The sequence below is a fragment of the Gekko japonicus genome, unplaced genomic scaffold, assembly GCF_001447785.1.
Source record: "Gekko japonicus isolate JY-2015 unplaced genomic scaffold, Gekko_japonicus_V1.1 scaffold919, whole genome shotgun sequence".
Taxonomy (NCBI): Eukaryota; Metazoa; Chordata; class Lepidosauria; order Squamata; family Gekkonidae; genus Gekko; species Gekko japonicus.
In genome coordinates this window covers 168,139-189,280 of record NW_015162505.1, presented here as the reverse complement: position 1 = coordinate 189,280, position 21,142 = coordinate 168,139, and the positions used below count along the sequence as shown (strand labels likewise).

Genomic DNA, 21,142 nt, shown 5'->3' with positions numbered 1-21,142 from the left:
CCGTTTCAAAGCCAAAGAGCCAGCGCTGTCCGAAAACGTTTCCGTGGTCATGTGGCCAGCATGACTAAACACCAAGGCGCACGGAACGCTGTTACCTTCCCACCGAAGTGGTACCTATTTATCTACTTGCAATTTCTTGCTTTCGAACTGCTAGGTTGGCAGGAGCTGGGACTAGAGACGGGGGCTCACTCCGTCATGTGGCACCCAGGTCTCGAACTGCTGAACTACCGACCTTCCACAGCCTGCAGTTCAGTGTCTGAACCACTTGAGCCACCGCAGCTAGTACACAAAATGGTTATAGCTCAGGAATAAAATATTAGATATTTATATCCTGCTTTCTTTCAAAGCAGCAGCCCAAAGAGCCCAGCTTAGCCCAGGCTTGTCAGAGATTGGAAGCTAAGCAGGGTCGGCCACAGTGAGCATAAGGAAGACTGGGGTTGCTATGCAGAGGAAAGCAATGGCAAACCACCTCTGTCTGGGGTCGCCATGAGTCGGTTGCAGCTTGATGGCATGTTCTTTTTCTTTTCTCCCCACTGGAGACCCAAAGCAGTTAACAGCATGGCTCTTCTCTCCTTCATCTTATCCTCATAAACAACCCTGCGGGGTAGGATAAGCTAAGAATATGTGACTGGCCCAAAACCCACGGTCAAGTTTCCCTGGCAGAGTGTTGTCAGAGGGCAGCCTGAGGCTTCGTTCTGATGAGAACCGCAGAAGAGTGCAATCCTTGCACTGTTATCTGTACCTTAAGGCTCTTTACATTTAGAATATGTGTGAAGGGCAATTTGCCTAACAGACAAAAAGGCAAAATGAAAAGACAGTGACTTCCCCTGCCAGCTGGTCAATGGAAATTGCTACCCTCTTCTGGATGAATTGAAAAATGCAGCACTGAGATCTTTTTCTGGGTAAAGTCTGTGTCAAAGAGTGGAATGATATATTCCCTGGAAAAGTTCTAGCTAGGGATGGGCATGGAACAAATAAATGGAGGTTCGTGTAGGTTCATGGGCTTCACGAACGACAAACCACTACGCACCTTTCAATTTAATGAACGGGTTTGTGGTATGTGAGTTCAGGAAGTGGTAGAATGCCCCCCCCCCCACAGGCAAGAGACACCAAACTTGTGAGTTTCCAGCTGACTCTCCTCTACCTGACCTCCAAGTTTGGTGAAGACTGGATTTAGGGGGGCCGAGTTACAGCCCCCCAAAGCAGGTGCCCACAGGAAAGTGCTCTCTGTGGAAATCACAGCCAGAGGTTCAGGAGTGCCTCGAACAGACCCCTTGCAAGCTAAAGGCATCAAACTCACAGAGCATCTCCCTGGTATGCCCCTCTAGCTGCCCTCCAAGTTTGGTGAGGATTGCCCGTGGTGGGGCTGAGTGACGACTGCCAAAACAGGTGCCCCCAGGAAAGTGCTCACAAAACCCCCAGTAGCTTTGTCCTCCCACTCTGACATGAGCGGGAGGACTGGTGGTGGCTCAGAGCCCTGAGACCATGCACAACACCACCCCAGCTGGGAACAGGTGTCGAAAAATCCCACCCAGGTGGAGTGGGGACACTCCCTAAGGAGCCCCAGTAGCTTTGCCCTCCTGCCCTGACGTGAGCTGGAGGACAGGTGGTGGCGGCTCAGAGCCATGAGTTCACACTGATGAGGATGACTACAGTCCCGTCCAGCCCCCTTCCTAGTCTCTGCCTGTCTAAATTCTTCTCTCTAACTTTTCTGATCCTCTCCTCCTGACTGCCTGCTACAAAGTAAACAGAACTGCCTATGAGCTGGGTATATATCCAGTCTGCTCCCAAAGAGCAGAATGGGAGCTCTCTTATTGGCAGTCAGAGCTACCTGTCAAGCTCCAGAGGACCACTATTGGTGTTTCCACGGCTGCAGAAGGGCTGTAGAAGTCCACCACCACCCCAGTTGCCTTGACACTTAATGCCTCTGCATTGGGCTGTCTGGCCCACAGACCACACACATGGACCAAATGGAACTCCGCAAAACCATGGTGGTCCGTGGGTGGTCCATCGAAAACACAAATGCACAAACTGAGCAAACAGACCATGGACCGGGAAAGAATACTGCAGACCAGTATGATCCATTATCAAACTATTCCTGCAGCACCAGGCAGCAGGCTGGTTTAGCAAGCAGCCATAAATTCAACGCAAAGGGACGGTTGAGCAATTGTTATAGAACCTTGGTGTCATCAATTCATCACCATGTCCCCAACATGCTCCTTGCTTTGCCAGGAAAAAAAACAACCCACAATGCTCCTATCTGTGGGTTTCATCAAGTTTGCACTATTTGTGTTCTTGCATATGGCAGCTGTGTTGATTTTCAGGGAGGAGGACAAACAGAATGGACAAGCTCTCTAGGGGTGCAATAAATTGTTTCTGTAAGGAAAAGGCACAGTGCCAATTAAATTGCCAGCTCAGGTGGCAAGCCAGTTTCCTGAATGGAAGAACAGCAGGCTATCCGGAAATCAGACCTGACAATACTCACTTTACGTCAATATCCACTTTATAGAAATCCGACTTGACAATACTCACTTTACATGAGCCCCAGTATTTTAAATTTGCTAGAACATCAACTAAAAAATATCTAGTGAAGAGGGATGGAACACTAATTACGCCCTTACCATTCCCTTGATTAAAAGTTTATGAAGATGTGCAACTTATCTGCTTCAGAAGTTAGCATTCAGACATCCTGGGGACCAAAACAGCTGCACTATTGAGCCCTTACACAGTTTCCTCCAAGTGCACAGCCTTGTGCTAAGTGCAGTCTACCTGACCCAATAATGAATAGAAAGAACTTCTTATGATCCTCATTCTGTGAGCCTTTCCAGATACTACGGCTGACCCGTGAGGACTACACAACTGTCACTGCAGCCTTCAGATCACATTGCTTTATGTTCTGAAGGACAGCCATGTTTTTACTGGCACTCAAAACTGGTAAGTCAAATGGCTGGTCAATTGTGCTTCTTATCCTACAAAGCACACATGCTGGATGAGCTTCAAGAGGGTGTCTATGACTAGGGATGTGGAGGCAGATATTACTGAACCAATAAAATGCCCAGCATTTCAGGTATCAGATCGGCTCCTGCTTTACCAGCACAGCTGCCAATTCCAATGTTGCCATTCCTGACAATATTGAAATCAGGAATCCTATTGAGGAGGTAGGAACAGCAAAGGAGGAGGGACTGCTTCCCAGCTGGTTAGCAGCACATCTGCCCGTAAACCTTAAAGGGCCATTATTTTCAATGGGGAGGTCAGGTTCTTCTACCCACTGGAAAAAAATGGCCCTTTCTCTACCTCCCTTCTTAATTCCACATGGGAGAGTCAGGATTATTTTTAATAAAGTATCAGGAATATTGTTTCAATATTTCTGGAACAACAACACTCACAATATTTTATTAAAATCATACTTGTTCCAATACAGAATTGAAATGATTTGTGCACATCCCATCCCCCTTTGACTTACCTGTACCATTTTGAACGCCCTGCCAATTTTAGACTTCTTCCTATCCAAATCCTCCCCCCCCCCCATTTCTTTGGTGGCTGGCATGCTCACCAACTCTTGCACTCAAGGGCATAACCGGTACAAATTCAAATACTGATCTGCCTTCTAAGGTCAAAGAGAGCTCCACCTGCCTCTATTATACCAGGATATTGCTTGGTATGACAAGCATTACTAAAGTGTTAAGAAAAAGCAGTATTAACAGGAATATCCCTAAAGAAAAAACTCCAAGTGCAAAGGAGAAAAATTCTTTAAACAGTTTATTTTTGCACCTTGGCATTTAGATAAAGAATGAGAGGTTTCTGCTTGCTAGCTCTGGGGTCAAATGAGAAGCCGCAAGACTAACCACCTCACCTGGCCCATCTCCTTCAAGTCAATGTTCCTTTCTATAGGCTGTACTTTTTATAGAGGGAGACTGATGCCCTTCATTAGAGAACTTGTCAAATCCCACACCTTCTCATCTTCAAACAGCCTAAACTCCTTCTTCTTCACCATTCACCTTAAGCCACCCTTGAGTCATTACAGAAAAGGCCACCCACTCCCCCTAAGGCATTTAATTACCTGAGCCGGAGGTCATCATCTTCTCCTCCCCAGCCCCAGTAGTTGTTAGAGAAGCCATTCACTTTGGAAAACTGCTCCCTTGTTAGAGCAGTTACACCTCCAAAGTATCCTTGGTAACGCAACCTGGAACACATGGGCGGGCGGTGGGGGGTGGAGGAGAAGAGTTCTTTAAGTGACAAGAAACCAGAATACACATTATTTTTATCAGAAACACATTATCTGATTGAACTCCAAACCTACCTACCTACGTACCTCTGAGAGGAAGAAAACCTTGTATGAATCTGCTTCCAAGGGCCTCTTGAGACACTGCACCTTACCCGGAAGATCCACTTGGCACCAGCTCTAGAACCTCAAAGACATCACTTTGTGCAAGAAGCACATCACAGAATCCCTCCCGGGCCACATGGGCTATTTTTAAACTCCAGCACAAAAAGCCACTTTCTTTTAATTTCCAAGGTTGTGTCTTTAGGTTGTCCTGCAACCAAGCACACACCTCCCAAAACACAGTGGTTTAAAGTCATGACAGGTGTTACTCTGATCCTTGAACCCCAAAGAAGTCCAGTCTGATTACTCTGAAGAACTTTGAGTTTGGCCTGGGACCAAAAGAATCTTCCTTAAGGGGAACCAGCCTAACCATGCCACCTCAGGAGCTCAGAGATGCAGCAAAGGCAATAATTCAACACTTTGCTTAATGAAAAGACAGAGGTGACATGTCTCCACTCGTATATAAACCTAAAAAAATAAAGTGGCTTATATAAGCCAACAGCCTTGAACACACTTCTGTGTACTGATAGAGACGGGATAGACAACTGAAAGGGTTCCTTTGATGAAAGCGAAAGAGAATGGGAGCTTTCTTTTATGTTTTTTGTATTTTTTTTGTATTTCTCATATGTGTGTATGTGAGTGTGTGTGCACATGTACCTGGAAATCATGGTTACCTCTGGTGCCTGATGGTGTGTGCACCTGGAAGTCATAGCAACCTCTGGTGACTGACCCCTACTGGGGGCCTGGAAGATATTCAGAGAGGTGGCTGAATAAAGCCTGCCCTGTCCTCCCGACTGCTGGTATTCCAAGGAGGTCTCCCTTCCAAGTACTTGCCAGAGTTGACCCCGCTTAGCTTCCAAGATCTGATGAGATTGGGCTTGCCTGGGCTATCCAGGTCAGGGTAGAAAGGAAGCTTTCTTGAAAGATACTGGTTATGTTATGTTGAGCCACAAAAGGAATTGGGTAATACATTTGAGGAGCTGCGGTGGCTGTGGAAGGTCAGTAGTTCAGCAGTTCGAGACCCGAGTGCCGCAAGACGGAGTGAGCTCCCGTCTCTAGTTCCAGCTCCTGCCAACCTAGCAGTTCGAAAGCAAGAAATTGCAAGTAGAGAAATAGGTACCACTTTGGTGGGAAGGTAACAGCGTTCCGTGCACCTTGGTGTTTAGTCATGCCGGCCACATGACCACGGAAATGTCTTCGGACAGCGCTGGCTCTTTGGCTTTGAAACAGAAATGAGCACCGCAACCCTAGAGTCGGATTTGACTGGCTTTCAAGCAAGGGAACATTTACCTTTACCTTTAATACATATGAATAATTAGATATGCGGGGGGGGGCTCATTTCTCCTAAGAATGGGACGGGCTGCCTCTGATCAATGAAGAACTGTATGAAAGGACCAGACTTTCTTCTCTGAAGTTCCAAAACTTTCCCCTAAACCAAATCTAGTCCTTCCCCACACAAACACACTTTTTATGCTATCCTGCATGTTTTGCTTCTTCCCATCTTTTCTTTCCATTATTTCATAGTAATCTATTGCTTTGCTTCGTCTCGATTTTGTTTTCAAGGATTCCCTCTGAAAACTAAGAAAAGCTATGCAAAGTGCTTTAGAGTTACAGGGTAACTTACAGGCCTTACCTTTTAACTAGAAGGGATGGAGCAATTGGGAGTTCAGGTTATCGCACAGTTTCTTCTTATGTAATCAATTATGATTGGTCCTTGAATTTTTTTTATTATTGGTCCATAATTTCTTTTAATTTGACATTTTTCATTTTTATATTTCATCTATGGTGTTTTTAATTGCTTTGCCACCTGAAATGCACTGGAAGTTTGCACATTTTTCTACTGCTCTTGCTTTCATGTCTTTTTGTACCTTTTTATTGTTTTGGTGCTACTTCATTTGCTGGACTGTACACTGTGCTTAATAAATCATTTCCATTTATGATCGAGTAATGATTCTGTGTGTTTCCCACTGGTCAGTCAGCCCACTTTGTCAAATTACGACCCAGACTTGCAACGATCAAGCAAAGAAACCTCCAAATCTTATAGAAGGCTGGAAAACCACTGTGAATACCCAATGCTGGCTTCCAGGTCATCTGCAGGAAGGAAACCTCCCCCTGGAAGCACCCTAAAGCGTCTAAATGGGAACACAGTTTAAGGGCTTGCTCTTCAGAGCAGTGATAGGCAACAAGTAGCATCAAGGACAGTTTGAAGAAGCCCACCAGCTGAATCCATGCGTTCCTGGGCTCCTAGTATACAAGGGCCTTTTAGCCCTTGAAGGAGGAGGAGGAGGTGGAGATTGGATTTATACCCTGCCCTTTACTCAGAGTGGCTTACAAACTCCTTTCCCTTCCCCTCCCCACAACAGACACCCTGTGAGGTAGGTGGGGCTGAGAGAGAGCTCTTTCCAGAACTGTCCTTGAGAGAACAGCTCTGACAGAACTATGGCTTGTCCAAGGTCATCCAGCAGCTGCAAATGGAGGAGTGGGGAATCAAACCCAGTTCTCCCAGATTAGAGTCTGCGCACTTAACCACTACACCAAACTGGCTCTAGAGAAATTCAGGAAGGACACCATCGGGATCATCTGGTTGCATCATCCACATGTTTCCTGCTGCCTTCTGCTCTTTCACAAGACAAGCCGTTTATAGCCTCAGCCAGATCAGAGTAAATAAAGTATGGGGTGGGGTGGGGGCCCTCTAGCTTGGCCCTAAACTGACTGCCAGGGGATAATTTCCTTGCCAGCTGCAGCACCAATGTTCTCAGAATGATCTTATCTCTGGCTTCAACACTCCTAATAAATTAAAAGAGAGAATGTGTGCTGCACAAATAAGAGGTACCTCCAATCTGCTCCTTATCAGCTAAAGGCTCGTAAACCTTGGCCAAAAGTCATTATTCCTCAAGTGCTGTGGATATAAAGGGCAAGGGTGGCTGAGCTGATCAACAAAGGAGAAGATCCAGGCGGGGTAGCCGTGTTCGGTCTCGTGCAGCAGATCAAAGTTTGAGTCCAGTTGGGCACCTTGAAGACCAACAAAGTTTCATTCAAGGTATGAGCTTTCCTGCACACTCGCACTTCTCCAGATGTCTTAAAGGTGCCACTGGACTCAAACAAAGGATAAGGTTAGACACTGTCTGGCCTCCTTCACTCAGTTCATCTCGCTGGCCTCTGTCCCCTCTGCTCTGACTGGCAGCAGCTCTCCGGGATCTCGGGCAGATAAAGGTCTTTTCTTAACACTTTCTGCCTGACATCCTCTTTTTTAAAACTGGAGATGCCAGGGACTGAACCTGGAGCTTTCTGCAAATAAAGCAAGAAAGACCTCTCCCTTGCCAAGCCACGGCTTTTCACTGAAACAAACCAGTGCCCTTGGGACACAGCCCGGGCGGGTGAGAGATTTCTATTAAACCAATGGGAAAAGCAGCAGAGACTTAAAATATAAACAAGATAACAAGCAGTTCAACCTTGGCCAGTGCATTCCCCTCTTGAAAGAAACGATGTAACAAGCATACATCCCATTTTGTGTCGGGCCAATTGTGCAGAGAGATCAAAAAAGCAGCTCCCACCGCAACTGCACAGTTGTGCAAGCCACTCGGAAAGGAGGAAGAGAAGAGGAGAGCAGGAAGAGTCACAGTGTTGTTTATGTTCCCACGGCTGCACAGTGGCATCACAGAACTTTGCTGTGGTTTTCGACTTACGGGGCAGCAGAAGTGCCAATAAAAGAATACACCGGGGGGGGGGCAGGGTTCAATGGCAGAGTATATGCTTGGTAGGCAGAAGGTCTCGGGTCCAAACCCCAGCATCTCCAGGTGAAAGGATCAGATAGGAGGTGACACGAAAGGCCTCTGTCTGAGACTATGCAGAGCTGCTGCTGGTCTGAACAGACATACTGGCCTTTATAGATCAGTGGACTGATTCAGTGAAAGGCATCTGAGAACTCAGCACATTAATTTTATTGGGGGTGGGGAGAAACAGGCAAAACTTTGCTTGACCACAAGCCAGGAAACCAGGATATTTATTCCGAACCACCACACTCCTAGTCTTATTAAAAGTCAGGTTAGAACGCCAGTTCCCCATTAGAGAAAATACCCTCTGAAAGAACTCTGTATGGTTAGATTAAAATAATGATTATTCACACGTCTTAAATAGATCCCGCTTCAGCTGGGTGTGCCCCTCCCTCCAGTTTCCAAGTGCCCGTGAAAGGGAAGGCAAGGATTTGCCAAGTGCTTCACCACCTCACCAGGATCTGTCCTGGCTTAGAATCCTCACCCCAAGGAACTTCTACACAGAATTTCCATATCTGACTTTAATTTACGGAACTGGCTTTAGCACCAAAGTGCGATGAAAGTAAGTAGATACCAGCAAAGCTCTCCAACACAACGGAAGGAAGCACAGGAGAGCATGATATAAACCTCAACAGTTTATACATGAAGAAGTTGCATGGGAACTGACTCTCCTTCAAAAGATGCCAATGCTATCTGCCACCCTTGCCTCGCCTACCTGTACCCTGTGCTGTTCCTGCCCACTACCAGGTGCTTTGGCTGACTGCCGCACATGTAAATGTTATAGTCGTTCTCTGGCACCAGATCCACGTCGTGGAATATGAAGCAATCCCAGTTCTCCTCCTTCAGGGCTTCCAAGTAGCCGACGTTCAGCAGCTTCGCTCTGTTAAACTTGGCATCGCCAGCCTGCAAACAACGACAACACCAGCAACAAAAAAGGTGGAACTGATACACGGCATGCCCGTCAGACTCGGAAAGCCTTTTGCCAAGATCCTGTCCTCATCAAACATATTTACTGGATCCCTCCCACCTCACAGCAATTGTATCCAGACACAGCAACTGAAAAAGCAGGACCTGTGGGGTGATTAAATGAGGTAGGACAGACATGTCTTAACTAGATAAATCATTTTTAAAGGGCTTGGGCTCCAGGCCAGATCCAGTCTCAGGCAGTCAGCTGTACAAATCAACTTGAAGTTCTCTGGATAAGGGTGTACACTGCCAGGTGAGTAACAAAGGCCTCTATGGGTGCTGAAGTGTGAATGGAGATGGGCAAGTGGATGTGCACTGCCCACGTGTGCTGACGGCTACTTCTGCACAAAGGTGTTCCCTTGCAAGGACAGGGTATTGACTGCTTAGACCTCTCAGGGCTTGCCCATTCTCTGTCGACTGGCTTATGCAAAGTCAGGCACAACGAGAAGGAGGAGGAGGAGATTGGATTTATACCCCACCCTTCACTACCCAAAGGAGTTTCAGAGCAGTTACAATCTCCTTTCCCTTCCCCTCCCCACAACAGACACCCTGTGAGCAATGTTCCCTCTAAGCTGTGGAGTCTTTTGAGCAAAAATTCTACTTTGTGAGCTACTGGCATTCAAGTTGTGAGCGAGCGATTTGGCTACTGCATAAATCAGTTTGCTCTGGAGCCATCCTTCCTGAGCCAAGGCAAAAATGTGTGACCCAGAGGCTAAAAAACTGTGAGCTAGCTCGCACTAACTCAACTTAGAGGGAACACTGCCTGTGAGGTAGGTGGGGCTGAGAGAGCTCTCTCGAGAACTGCCCTCAAGAGAACAGCTCTGAAAGGACTTACGACTGACCCAAGGTCAAACCAGCAGCTGCATGTGGAGGAAGAGACAGGATTTGACCTTTTAGAAAAAATACTAGGCATTAACAGCTCTAAGATTAACAAAGATATAAATTCATTCCGTTTAAAAGCATCCAGTATTAACAACAGCACGTGGGAAGGAGAATCTCTCAATCCCGCGATCAATACAAGCATTCCATTTGAAAAAGAAATGTAAAAATAACAGGAAGATAGTATCTTTCCTTTCATTATAATACATCATGAAACTTGCATTAAAAAAACAAACAATAAAAGCAAAGTGGCCTATTATACATACCCTTCTGATACACCTAAGTCTATATTGTTCATTCTTCTGTAAGTCATTCTAATGAAAACAATGACAACATTCTCTTTTTGAGAGCTTGTGACCACACTTTCAACCTAGCTGCCCATTTCAAAAGCCTGGTAATGCTTGAGAATGATGGTAGAAACACAAATTCTCCAAAGCATTCAGAACATGTCCTGACCAGCAATTGTCAGGCCAAACAGGACATGAATAAAAGTCTTCCTGGAAAAAGGTGTCACGTTCACTGCTTATTACAAAGCTGGTTTATTAAACCAAATCCCAACAAACAAAAATTAATGCCAGGTCATTCACTGCTTGTGTTTTAAAGAAGTCAACATGTATATATTGTTACTAGGACAGCAGGTACAGACCAAGACAGCAAATGGTCAATTTAAAATCAAAACTGAGTTTACATGCAAGTTCCTACAATTAACAAATGTAGAGTTAGATCTTGTCCCTGGAAATGAAGTTTCCCTTTGTGACGTTACCAGCTTCCTGCTGGTGTCACCCTCCCATAATCCTCCTTGGCCACTGCAACCTTGCCTTTGCAAACACTATACACATATATGTCTTCCCCTTCACAGTCTCTAGCAAACAAGCACCAGCTTCCTGCTGGTGTCACCCTCCCATAATCCTCCTTGGCCACTGCAACCTTGCCTTTGCAAACACTATACACAGTCTCCAGCAAACCAGCACCCACATGATTATCAGCCCCACAGCCTGCCTTAATACCTAATGTCCTTGAGCCCCACCTGCAGTCTAATGTGCCTCCTGTTCATGGAGTCCATCTAGAGTGGTCTCAGAGAGTCCTCTCAGCTGTGGCTGCAGTACCTTTAAGCCACATTGCCCTCAACCAGCCGCACTGCTTCCTCCCTCCCTCCCTCCTCCAAGAGGGCAGGGCACCTGTCCTCTAAGAGCCCTTCCCCTGCTGCTCCACAGTCCTTTGCCTCTAGGTCTCTGAAGCCCTGCCGCCGCCTCCTGGTAAGCAGCCATCCCTGCCTTCTTATCCATGAGCTGGCTCCTCCCCACTCTTGTTCCCAGCACTGCTCTCTCCCTGTCGTTTTGAGTGCTCCCTGCTGTGTCCTCCTTGCCCCCCCCCCAAGTGTTCCTGAGCCAGTTTTAAGTCCACCCAGCCGGCCGTCCTTCTCCCACCCTCCTAGCAGCATCAGGATGCCTCTTCCAGCCTGTCTTGTCTTTACTTTCAGTCAGGCCGCCAGAGGTCCCCGCCTGCCACTCAGGCTCCACGGGGCTGGGCTGCCAGCCACACCCTTCTTCGTTAGTCTCAGCGGCTGCACAAAAAAAGATGGACAAAAAAAATCTAATGCAACCCCTTCTACCAGTCTTGCCTCAACTTTGACTCTAAGCCCCCTTCTTTTTCACCCCAGCTATCATTCCTTTCCAACCTATGAAGCTGCTTTATGTGGCCCATTTAGCTTAGTACTCTGGCTGACAGCAACCCTCCAGGATCCCAGACAGAGACGCATCTTCGGATCCTCTACCTGAAGATGCCAAGAAATGAGCACAGGGCCTTCTGCATGCCTGGTACCATAGCTTTACCATAGTAAAGAGTCCTTGGTCTCTCCAGCTAAAAGGATCAGGCAGTATCTGATACAAAAGTTCTCTGATCTGAGAGCCTGGACAGTAGCTGCCAGTCAGAGGAGGCAAGACGGGCTTTGACAGAACAACCTAATATAGGAGTTTCACACGTTGCTCTGGATGGCATCCATCAACAGACCTTCCTCACCACTGCTGCACAGCACCTCAGCCCAGTAACGTTCTTCATCTCAGATGCTGCAACCTACAGTTCTGTTCAGAATGGTCCGAACGTATATCCTTGGGGACCAGAGAGAGATTTCATTTCAATATGCCAAGTCACCCAATTTGTGTCTGCATGGCCTCCTGCTCATGCCCACAAGATTCACTTGGATTTGCCAAAGTTCAGGGGAATTCCAAGCTGCGCCTTTGATAATGGACTGTAAAGCACAAGAGGAACCTTTTGGGCCTTGCAGAATCTCCACCTCATCAGCTTCAACTGACGAGGAGAAGCACAGACTGAAAATGAAAAGGGACCTCCCAGCCTTGATTTTTCAACGTGAATGAATAACTCCTGATTCTGTTCTCATAGCAAAAACATAAGGACAGCCCAGTTGGATGAGACCAAAAGTCCATCTACTCCAGCATCCTGTTTCTCACAACAGTTAGCCAGATGTTTCCTGAAAGTTCTCACAGTGGGCCATGCAAGCCAGAGACCTCCCCCACTGGTTTTGCCCCCACAAGTGGTCATTCTGCTGCCAGCTGCCTCTGAGCCCGGAAGGCCCATTTATCTATCAAGGCCAATAACTCGTATGTAATCACTGACGGGATTCAGAAGTATGGTCCCTCACATCTGCCATTTTGCAGAATGTATAAAAGAATTGTTCAGGGTGGGCATTTTCCTAAAAAAATGTGGGCATAATGATGAGCAAAAACAGAATTCTTCAGGAAGCACAGCTTCTGTAACAGTAACAGGCTTCTAACTTTCATTGACTGTGAAAATTTAAAGCAACCCCCCCATTTATACGGCATTGTTTCTTAGATATATTCTTTCATTGTTCCCTAACTGTGATAACCAATTTATTGGATCATTGTTCTCCTATTGTAAAATCCAATTTCCACAACACGCGTGAAGCCTTGTTATAGTGAATCCACTGATGCATTAAGATCTATATTATCTCCTCAGACTGGCAGTGGCTATCCAGTGTCTCAGGTGGAGGTCTCTCACATTACCTGCTACCTCAACTTTTAACTGAAGATGCTAGGGATTGAACCTGGAACCTTCTGCATGCCAAGAAGATGCTCTACCACTGAGCCACGGCCTCTCTCTAAAGGGAAGGGGAAGGTGAGGGTATAAACATTTTAATTACGAAAGAGGTAACAAAACAGATGTTGAGAGAAAAGGATTTGTTGTGAAAGTTCTTTTCCCCTCCTCTCTAGGCGACAGAATTCTCAAATACGTTGGCCCATCTAGCTCACTATTTTGGCTGTGCGCTCTCTGTCTCTCTCTGTCCCTTTCTCTTAATCCCCAGTGTTTGAGATCCTTAAGCTGGAAATGCCAAGGATTAATGCAGCTTGCCAGTTTGCTGTAGTGGTTAAGTGCGTGGACTCTAATCTGGGAGAACCGGGTTTGATTCCCCACTCCTCCACTTGCACCTGGCTGGATGACCTTGGGCAAGCCATAACTCTGGCACAGCTGTTCTTGAAAAAGAGCAGTTTCTGTCAAGAGTTCTCTCAGCCCCACCTACCTCACAGGGTGTCTGTTGTGGGGAGGGGAAGGGAAAGGAGTTTGTAAGCCGCTCTGAGACACCTTTGGGTGGTGAAGGGCGGGGTATAAATCCAATCTCCTCCTCTTCTTCTTCTTCTTCAAATAGTGGCTTGAGACTTTCACAGTGCAACACAGCTGCTCTGCCATTGAGTAAGGGGCTCTCTTGTGTTATCCTTAACAAATAAAGCTCCCATTTGAAAGCAAAGGGCAAGGAGAAAGTTTCACTGTAAGTAGCCACAGGAAGAAGGAAAAGGATGTGGACAGAATGGAGTGGGTACAGAGGAGAGTGAGGAGGATGACCGGGGGCCTGGAGACCAAGCCCTATGAGGAAAGACTGAGGGGCTTGGGAAAGTTCAGTCTGGAAAAGAGGAGGTTGGGGGGGGGGGCACATGATTGCTCTCTTTAAGTATTCGAAGGGCTGTCGCTTAGAGGAGGGCAGGGAGCTGTTCCTATTGGCAGCAGAGGATAGGACTCAAAATAATGGGTTTAAATTAAGGGCAGGAATGTTAAGAAATTAGGCTGGATATTAGGAAAAGCTTTTCTCAGTAAGAGTTGTTCAACAGTGGAATCAGCTGCCCAGGGAGGTGGTGAGCTCCCCCTCACTGGCAGTCTTGAAGCAGCAGCTGGACAAACACTTGTTAGGGATGCTCTAGGCTGATCCTGCACTGAGCAGGGGGGTTGGACTAGATGGCCTGTATGGCCCCTTCCAACTCTGTGTCTCTGTGATTCTATATAATCTATGATTGTCCAGCATAAATACTACTATTACTAGTACTACTATTACATAACTACTATTACATAAATACTACTCAATTACTAGCACTTTATTATGTCTTACCATATCTGAGTTTTTAATATTGTATGTATATTTAATCTATGTGATTTTATGCTTTGTATTGTCTGGTTTTATTCTGTTGTAAACCCCCCTGAGCCAGCCTAAACCGGAAGGGCGGGGTAAAAAATCTAATAAATAAATACAAACCAAGCCCCAGGACACAAGCAAGCAACTATTTGAGCCAGGCACACTTTTTTCAAGGCCACCAGCTTTGGAAATAACCATGCTTTAGCAACAGCGCATGAAGTTAATTTGCCACCAGCTTGCTTAATTCATTTTATCTGCTTTAAGCTTTGCAGCAGAAGAAACTCATCAGCACTGATGTTCACAGGGACCCGTAAGCATTGGTAACACACTGAGACAGATTTGTATTAGAGTTGGGCAAGAGAGATCTGGGGCTTGCCTTAGGCAGGATACAGATCTCCAGCTGAACACAAAGGCACAACAGGCAAAAGATGCACCCAGGCGGCCTGGAAGAATACCAACAAGGCAGCAAGATTTGGATGCGGCCCTCTTTCCTAGGTGCAGAGCAGGTGTGTTTTCTATATGGACTCACCTGGTGAATCACAAAGATGCCATAGTCCAGCTGCTGCCGTTGCAGGAACGGGTGAAGGTGCTCCAGCAGGAAAAGCAGGTGCCTCTCTCGATTACGGTGTGGAATCAAGATGGCCACTCGCTGCTGGGCTAAGCAGTCCTCTGGGCGATGCCGTCCCTTTGCCACCCGAGGATTCTCCTTCTGCACCTCTTCCAGGGTGAGAGAGCCCCTAAAGGTGAGCTTGCTGGGCCCCCCTATTGAAAAAGGCAAGTGTTCAGCCTCGTTTCTGCAAACTGGAATTCTTTAAGCTTCAAACAGCTAATTTAAGTTAAAGAAATTGGCATTAAGCTGGTATTTTGTGGCGGCAGGGGGAGGGGGGAGGACAGGACATCATGATGTTCTATCTATGAACTTCTCGACTTGCAGCAAAGCCATTTGAGTATGGAGCCCTGGTAATCAATTAGATTTGCCGGAAATCTTCAGGAGACCATTTTTATAAAAGGATCAAAACTTGAGTCCAGGAGGGGGTCCTTATAAAGGACTAGGTTTGTAGTCAATTGCTGTTGTATGTACCATCTTGCTCTTACAAGACTGTCTTCTACCTTTGAATTGTTTTCTGTATCTTCTAAATGACCTTGAGTCCCAGTGAGAAAAGTGGGCTATAAACAAAGTAAATAAATGTGTAAAGGTTGTGTCTGTGGAAAAGAAAGATAAGGCTGGCAGGCAATGCTGGCAACAGCAGGAAACCCTGCAGGTTCTTCCACGACCAGCACGGCATGGATCTCCCCAGGCTGTGAACATTCCAGCAATGCCTGAATAACGGAAGCCCATGAGATGGCCAGGCTTGTGGGTGGGAAGCTCCCGCATGAGTGCTGCTGGCACCCAGGGAGATGCCGCACAGATATATGATCCAGCCAACCCCATGCAATTCTGGTAGTCAACTGTTACACCAGAGGGCAGTTCACAATCCAGCCTTTGGGTTCCCATGCCACACCAGCAACATAGATCAGGTTCCAAAAGGGTGATAAAGACAGAAGGTGCCTCTCTCCTTCCTAGGGGCACTACCATTTCCATGGAAGCTCAGTGTGGCCCGCAGTCACCACTCAAGCTGTGAGGTGTCTGCTCACACCCCCCCCCACACACACACACCAAAAAGAAACACTCAGGTTGCTCTGGGCCTGTGGACAGGATAAAAAGAAACTCCTGTTTCTGCCACCAGCCAGGAGGGCTACTTGACTAATTCTGTGCTTATGACATTGGGTTTAATCTGTTGCTTATAAGATGCCTCAAGGATCACTGGATGAAAAGATGGGGCATAAATCTGTAGAACAGCAATTAGAAGAGCCATATCCAAACACCAAGGAGGACAACACCAAGAAGCAGAACACAGAAAGGAGAAAGTGTCATTTTCAAATGCTAATGACGTTTCAGGCCCACGCTGAACCTGAATCTACCTCAAGCCACAAGTAATGTACCCTGCAGCCTTCTGACCCCTTGGATGTCTAAAACCAAGCAAGATCTTCCACTCACAACAAAAAAATAACTGGGCCACTTACGTAGGTAGGGGGACAGAGCAGGGCAAAGGGACTTCGCGGTGGGCAGCTTCACAGTTGGCAGCTTCACAGTAGGCCTGGTTTGCCCATCCAGGTCTTCCTTTTGTTCTTCGGCACTAGAGGTTGGTTTCCTGGAGCTTGCCTCTGCACTTTTTGCTCGTGGTGTTTCATGCACAGCATCAACCAGGTAGCAGGAGGTGGCCCAGCCCACCACTAAAATGCATGCAGTGAAGAGCATCAGCAGCTTGAGCTTGGAGGAGACGTGAAGGCAGGCATAGCTCAAGCCCATGGCCCCTCCGGGGTTACAAGCTTCTCCCTCGGCACAGACCCCGATGTAGCCCTGGAGCAGGACACTTTGAGGAGAGTGGGGAAGTCAAAACAACACACAGAGTTCTGTGGCGCCACATTCTGACGGGGCTCCTCCAGCTTCTGAACACATGGCTTTCTAGCTCAACGAGAAACAGAAACACAGAAACAGGCATTACGAAAGGTCAACCTGTTCAGAGACTAGGGCAGGGGGGAAAAAGGTTATTTTCTTTTTTTTTTAATTCCACAAATTTTTATTTTTGGATATAATAACACGTTTAACATTTTCTTTCAATTTACAAATACCCATGTTCCCCTCCGTCCCTCCCCTCCAAGTGGCTTCCTGCAGTGCTCTACCCTTCTTTCCTTATTCTTTCTTAATTTAGTTTCGCGTTTCGATTTATCGGTTTCAAGATAACATCCCTCTAATATTGTTCTAAACATAATAAATTTTGTTTTACATCCCAGTTTTTCTCTAAATATTCTTTTAAATCATTCCATTCTTCAAAAAAATCTTGATCTTTACTGTTCAGTTTTCTTGTTATTTTGTCCATTTCAGCCATAAATAGCACTTTTTGTATCCATTCTGTAATTTCCGGTATTCTCTCTTGTTTCCAACACTGTGCATACACCATTCTCGCCGTCGTTATCAGATACCAAAACATAGTCTTTTTGAAAAAAGGTTATTTTCTACTTCTCCCACTCATCTGCACTGAGACTCCCTCACCTCAAGATAATTCACCAAGTACAGAGAATGGCCTTGTTGTGCAAATGCTGTGAGGAAACATGGGGCACAGGAGGGCCAGGCATTGGTCCTTGTGCTGCTACCAAGCAACTTTCACGATATTATTCCTTACCACACCACTTCCTTCAGCCCACCTTCTGCTTCGTGAGTTAAGGTCAGTGGTGAACTGCTGGAAGGCGGCTATTTTACCTGCTGCCTCCTTAACAGGGGAAAGGAGGAGAAGACCACTTCTTAAATGTGTGGATTTGTCCCACAAACGTCTACTGCACCCCGATGCAATATAGCGACATAGCCTCAGAAATTGGATTAGATAAAGGAAAAGCTGGTCGTTTTCAGAAATTACCACCTGAAAGCTTTACAGATGAGTATGAAAACACAGATACACGAGACACCAGCAGAACTATATGGGGCCAGCTGATTGCCCATAAAACAAGAAAGATTTAAAGTTATTTAAAGTGAGGGATAAGAGGGCTGGAAGAGAGTGTACACTTTTATATCCCAGGCCACTTTTGTCCCGGCGAGCAATTATTTCTGGCCTCTCGGAGCCACTAAAAGCAATGCTGGAAAAACACACTCAAGAGGCCATTTTGAGAAGACTGAGCAAAGGGGGGAAGCTTCTGCCACTTATGTGGTGGACCAAAGTGCTGTCAAATCGCAGCTGACTTACAGCAACCCCGTAAGGTTTCCAAGCCAAGAGACAGCCACAAGTAGTTTCTGCAGAGCAACCCTAGGCCCCCCCACGGTGGTCTCCCATCCAAGCACTAACCAGGACCAATCCTGCTTAGCTTCTCAGAGCTGACAAGACTGGGCTAGCCTGGGCCATCCGGGTCAGGGCTCTACCACTCACACTGCCCTTTAAGTCAACCCCTGCCCTACTGTCATTAGTTTACAGGAAACTGCCCACTCCCTCCATCCAGTATGGATGCCAACCATTCCATTGAGACAGAAACAAAACCAAAAAGCTCCACAGCCTGAACAATCCAGATCCGCAAATTTGAAGACTAGGATTTTACATGCCGAACAATCTATGCAAATATTGTATTTTACTGGATCTAACAGAACTGAATATTTATTAGACACAAGTAACCTTAAATCAACACTCTAACCTAGTTAAAAAAACCGACTTCAATCACAACAGAAGCAACTTCAACATGCTAAAATTAATCTTAGACTTTGGGAGGGGGGAATGAAGCCCAAACATGCATCTGTCAAATCTACACCTCCTTCAGCAAGCGTGCGCTTAAGACATCATCAGCATTACCTCACTGCTCTGGCTAACCACAAGTGGTGCAAGAGAAGAGTGGAACAATGCACAGTTCTCACATGATCAGATTGTGCTCAAACAGAGGAAGACAGGGGAAGGGAGGAGACAGAGTGGCAGCAGCTTCATGCCTTGTGTTATGCACACTCATACCCTGGCCTGATGGCCAAGGCGACTTCTTCATAAATCAACACTCTAACCTAGTTAAAAAAACCGACTTCAATCACAACAGAAGCAACTTCAACATGCTAAAATTAATCTTAGACTTTGGAAGGGGGGAATGAAGCCCAAACATAGTCTCTCAATGGCTTAGAGGTCTCCGATGCACCCAACATGCATCTGTCAAACCTACACCTCCTTCAGCAAGCGTGCGCTTAAGACATCATCAGCATTACCTCACTGCTCTGGCTAACCACAAGTGGTGCAAGAGAAGAGTGGAACAATGCACAATTCTCACATGATCAGATTATGCTCAAACAGACATTAAGAGGAAAACAGGGGAAGGGAGGAGACAGAGTGGCAGCAGCTCCTTGGCTTGTGTTATGCACACTCATACCCTGGCCTGATGGCCAAGGCGACTTCTTAGTACATTCCAAATGACTGCAAAGAGTAATGAACATCAGTGACCAAGCTCCAAGTCTATGGCCTGCAAGGGAGGGAAGTCATAGGCTCAAAAAGTCCCATAAGCCCTGCCATTGGACAACACCAGCTCCCCTCAAGTCACTTGCTGAGATCTACAGCCTTCTCCAGTCATCCACACCATACCTGCAAAAAATCAAAACAAAATGAAAACTGAAGGAAGGTTGCATCCATAAACTTTTAAGCACAACACAAGAATAGCCCTTCCACAGCAAAGTACTACTGCGCTGAATTCTACTTTTCTTATCCTCCAGAGTGAAAACCTGAAGCACAGATTCATGCCATAACTCCCGGTGAATCTGAAAAAGGACTCAATTTGACACCTACTAGTTTTCATTTATGAGGATTACAGATAGCACCATTAAGTGACCACTAGATCCCGACCACTGAAAACTATTATAAAAATTAGACTATGACAAGTGTGTGACCGACAAGGACTCCACCACTATTTTCTCTTTCCTGAAAACCCCATAGCCTCCCACTTTTTCCTGCCTCCTTCTCTGCTATTGTTCAACAGCAGCCACCCCATAAAAGCTATTGTGTTGTAAAGGTTTGAGTTTCGAACTAGGATCTGGAGACTTGGGTTCAAATCCCTGCTTGCCATGGTATCTTGCTGGGTGACCTTGGGCTAGTCACACGCATACAGCATAACCTACATAAAATGGAAGAGAATTACATAAGCCAGTTTGGTCCACATTATGGAGAAACACAGGGTATAAAATATAGTAAATGAATAATAAATACATCTGAAGATTGGGGGGGGGGGAGATAAAATGTAGATTACTTGGTAAATGAGAAGGAAAGCAGAAAATAGTGGGGATATGGGGGCTCCCAGAACAGGGTAAGAAAAAATGGTGTGGGGGAAAGGAATACAGGAGTGCCCCTGAAAAGTCTTCGCGGGTTCCCCAGTGCACAAGTGGCCCTAACCTAACAGCTGGCGCAGTGTAACTCAGCCAGAGTTTTCCCAGGGAAAGTCTGCCAGGAGTGGGGAAGGAAGGAAAGCTAAAGATGGAGGAGATAAAGATAGGTTGGCAGACAGGCCTTGGTGAGTCATCCCAGTCACTTGGTAGCAAATCACCTGCTCCTAGGCCTGGAACCAATCATTCAATCCTCAAAGGCCAAAACAGGTCTGGAAAGGGCCCTGTCTCTCCCCCCCTCCGCCTTTTACTTCCAGAAACCAAGGCTTCAACCAGCAATACTGTTGCAGCTGCCTAGGATAAGCCACAAAGGGCACTTCTACTATTTGGAGGGAGAAAGGGTTAAACCTCAGTGTTTGTTTTTAAGATTCCAGATCTTTATGCAAACCTGGGGCTTTTCTCAGGATTCCAGAAAGATCCGTCTTGTCTGTTAATGGCTCCAGTCACTGGATTTAAGAATCCACAGATTTGGCCACACTGAGAATTAGACACATTGATATACGCACAGTAACAATAGGTTGGATCCTGACGACATTTCTCTGGGTGCAAAGACCTCCGCTTACAGAGCAGTCTGAATTGTCTCATCTATCTATATATCTAATTCTCAAGTCGCCCTCTGGTGTGCAGATGCTTAAATCCGCACATTGGGGGGACCTGGGGGGGAGGGAGAGGTTTGTGCGCACGTGGGGCGGTCCCCACGTGTGCACAAAAATCCTAAATCTGGGGAAAAAACATCGGGGGATTTAAACATCCCCCCCGAAACTCACAGAGCATCCCCTGCGCATGCGCAGGGAACGCTCTGCGACCGCCGCTGCCACTTGGAAGGTGAGCGG

At 46.5% G+C, this 21,142-nt stretch overlaps 1 protein-coding gene across 2 annotated transcripts in view; it reads right to left on the bottom strand.

The window, feature by feature from the left end:
- Positions 1 to 21,142, bottom strand: part of B4GALT4 (UDP-Gal:betaGlcNAc beta 1,4- galactosyltransferase, polypeptide 4) — a 49,296-nt gene that overhangs the window by 4,361 nt on the left and 23,793 nt on the right. For both annotated transcript variants that reach the window (XM_015406129.1, XM_015406130.1), the window contains 4 exons: positions 16,445 to 16,886; positions 14,910 to 15,142; positions 8,813 to 9,000; positions 4,061 to 4,183 (listed from right to left, as the gene is read on the bottom strand). In XM_015406129.1, coding sequence (XP_015261615.1) covers positions 4,061 to 4,183; positions 8,813 to 9,000; positions 14,910 to 15,142; positions 16,445 to 16,730 — 830 coding nt within the window. In that variant the 5' untranslated portion in view covers positions 16,731 to 16,886. The remainder of the gene's footprint in view (positions 1 to 4,060; positions 4,184 to 8,812; positions 9,001 to 14,909; positions 15,143 to 16,444; positions 16,887 to 21,142) is intronic.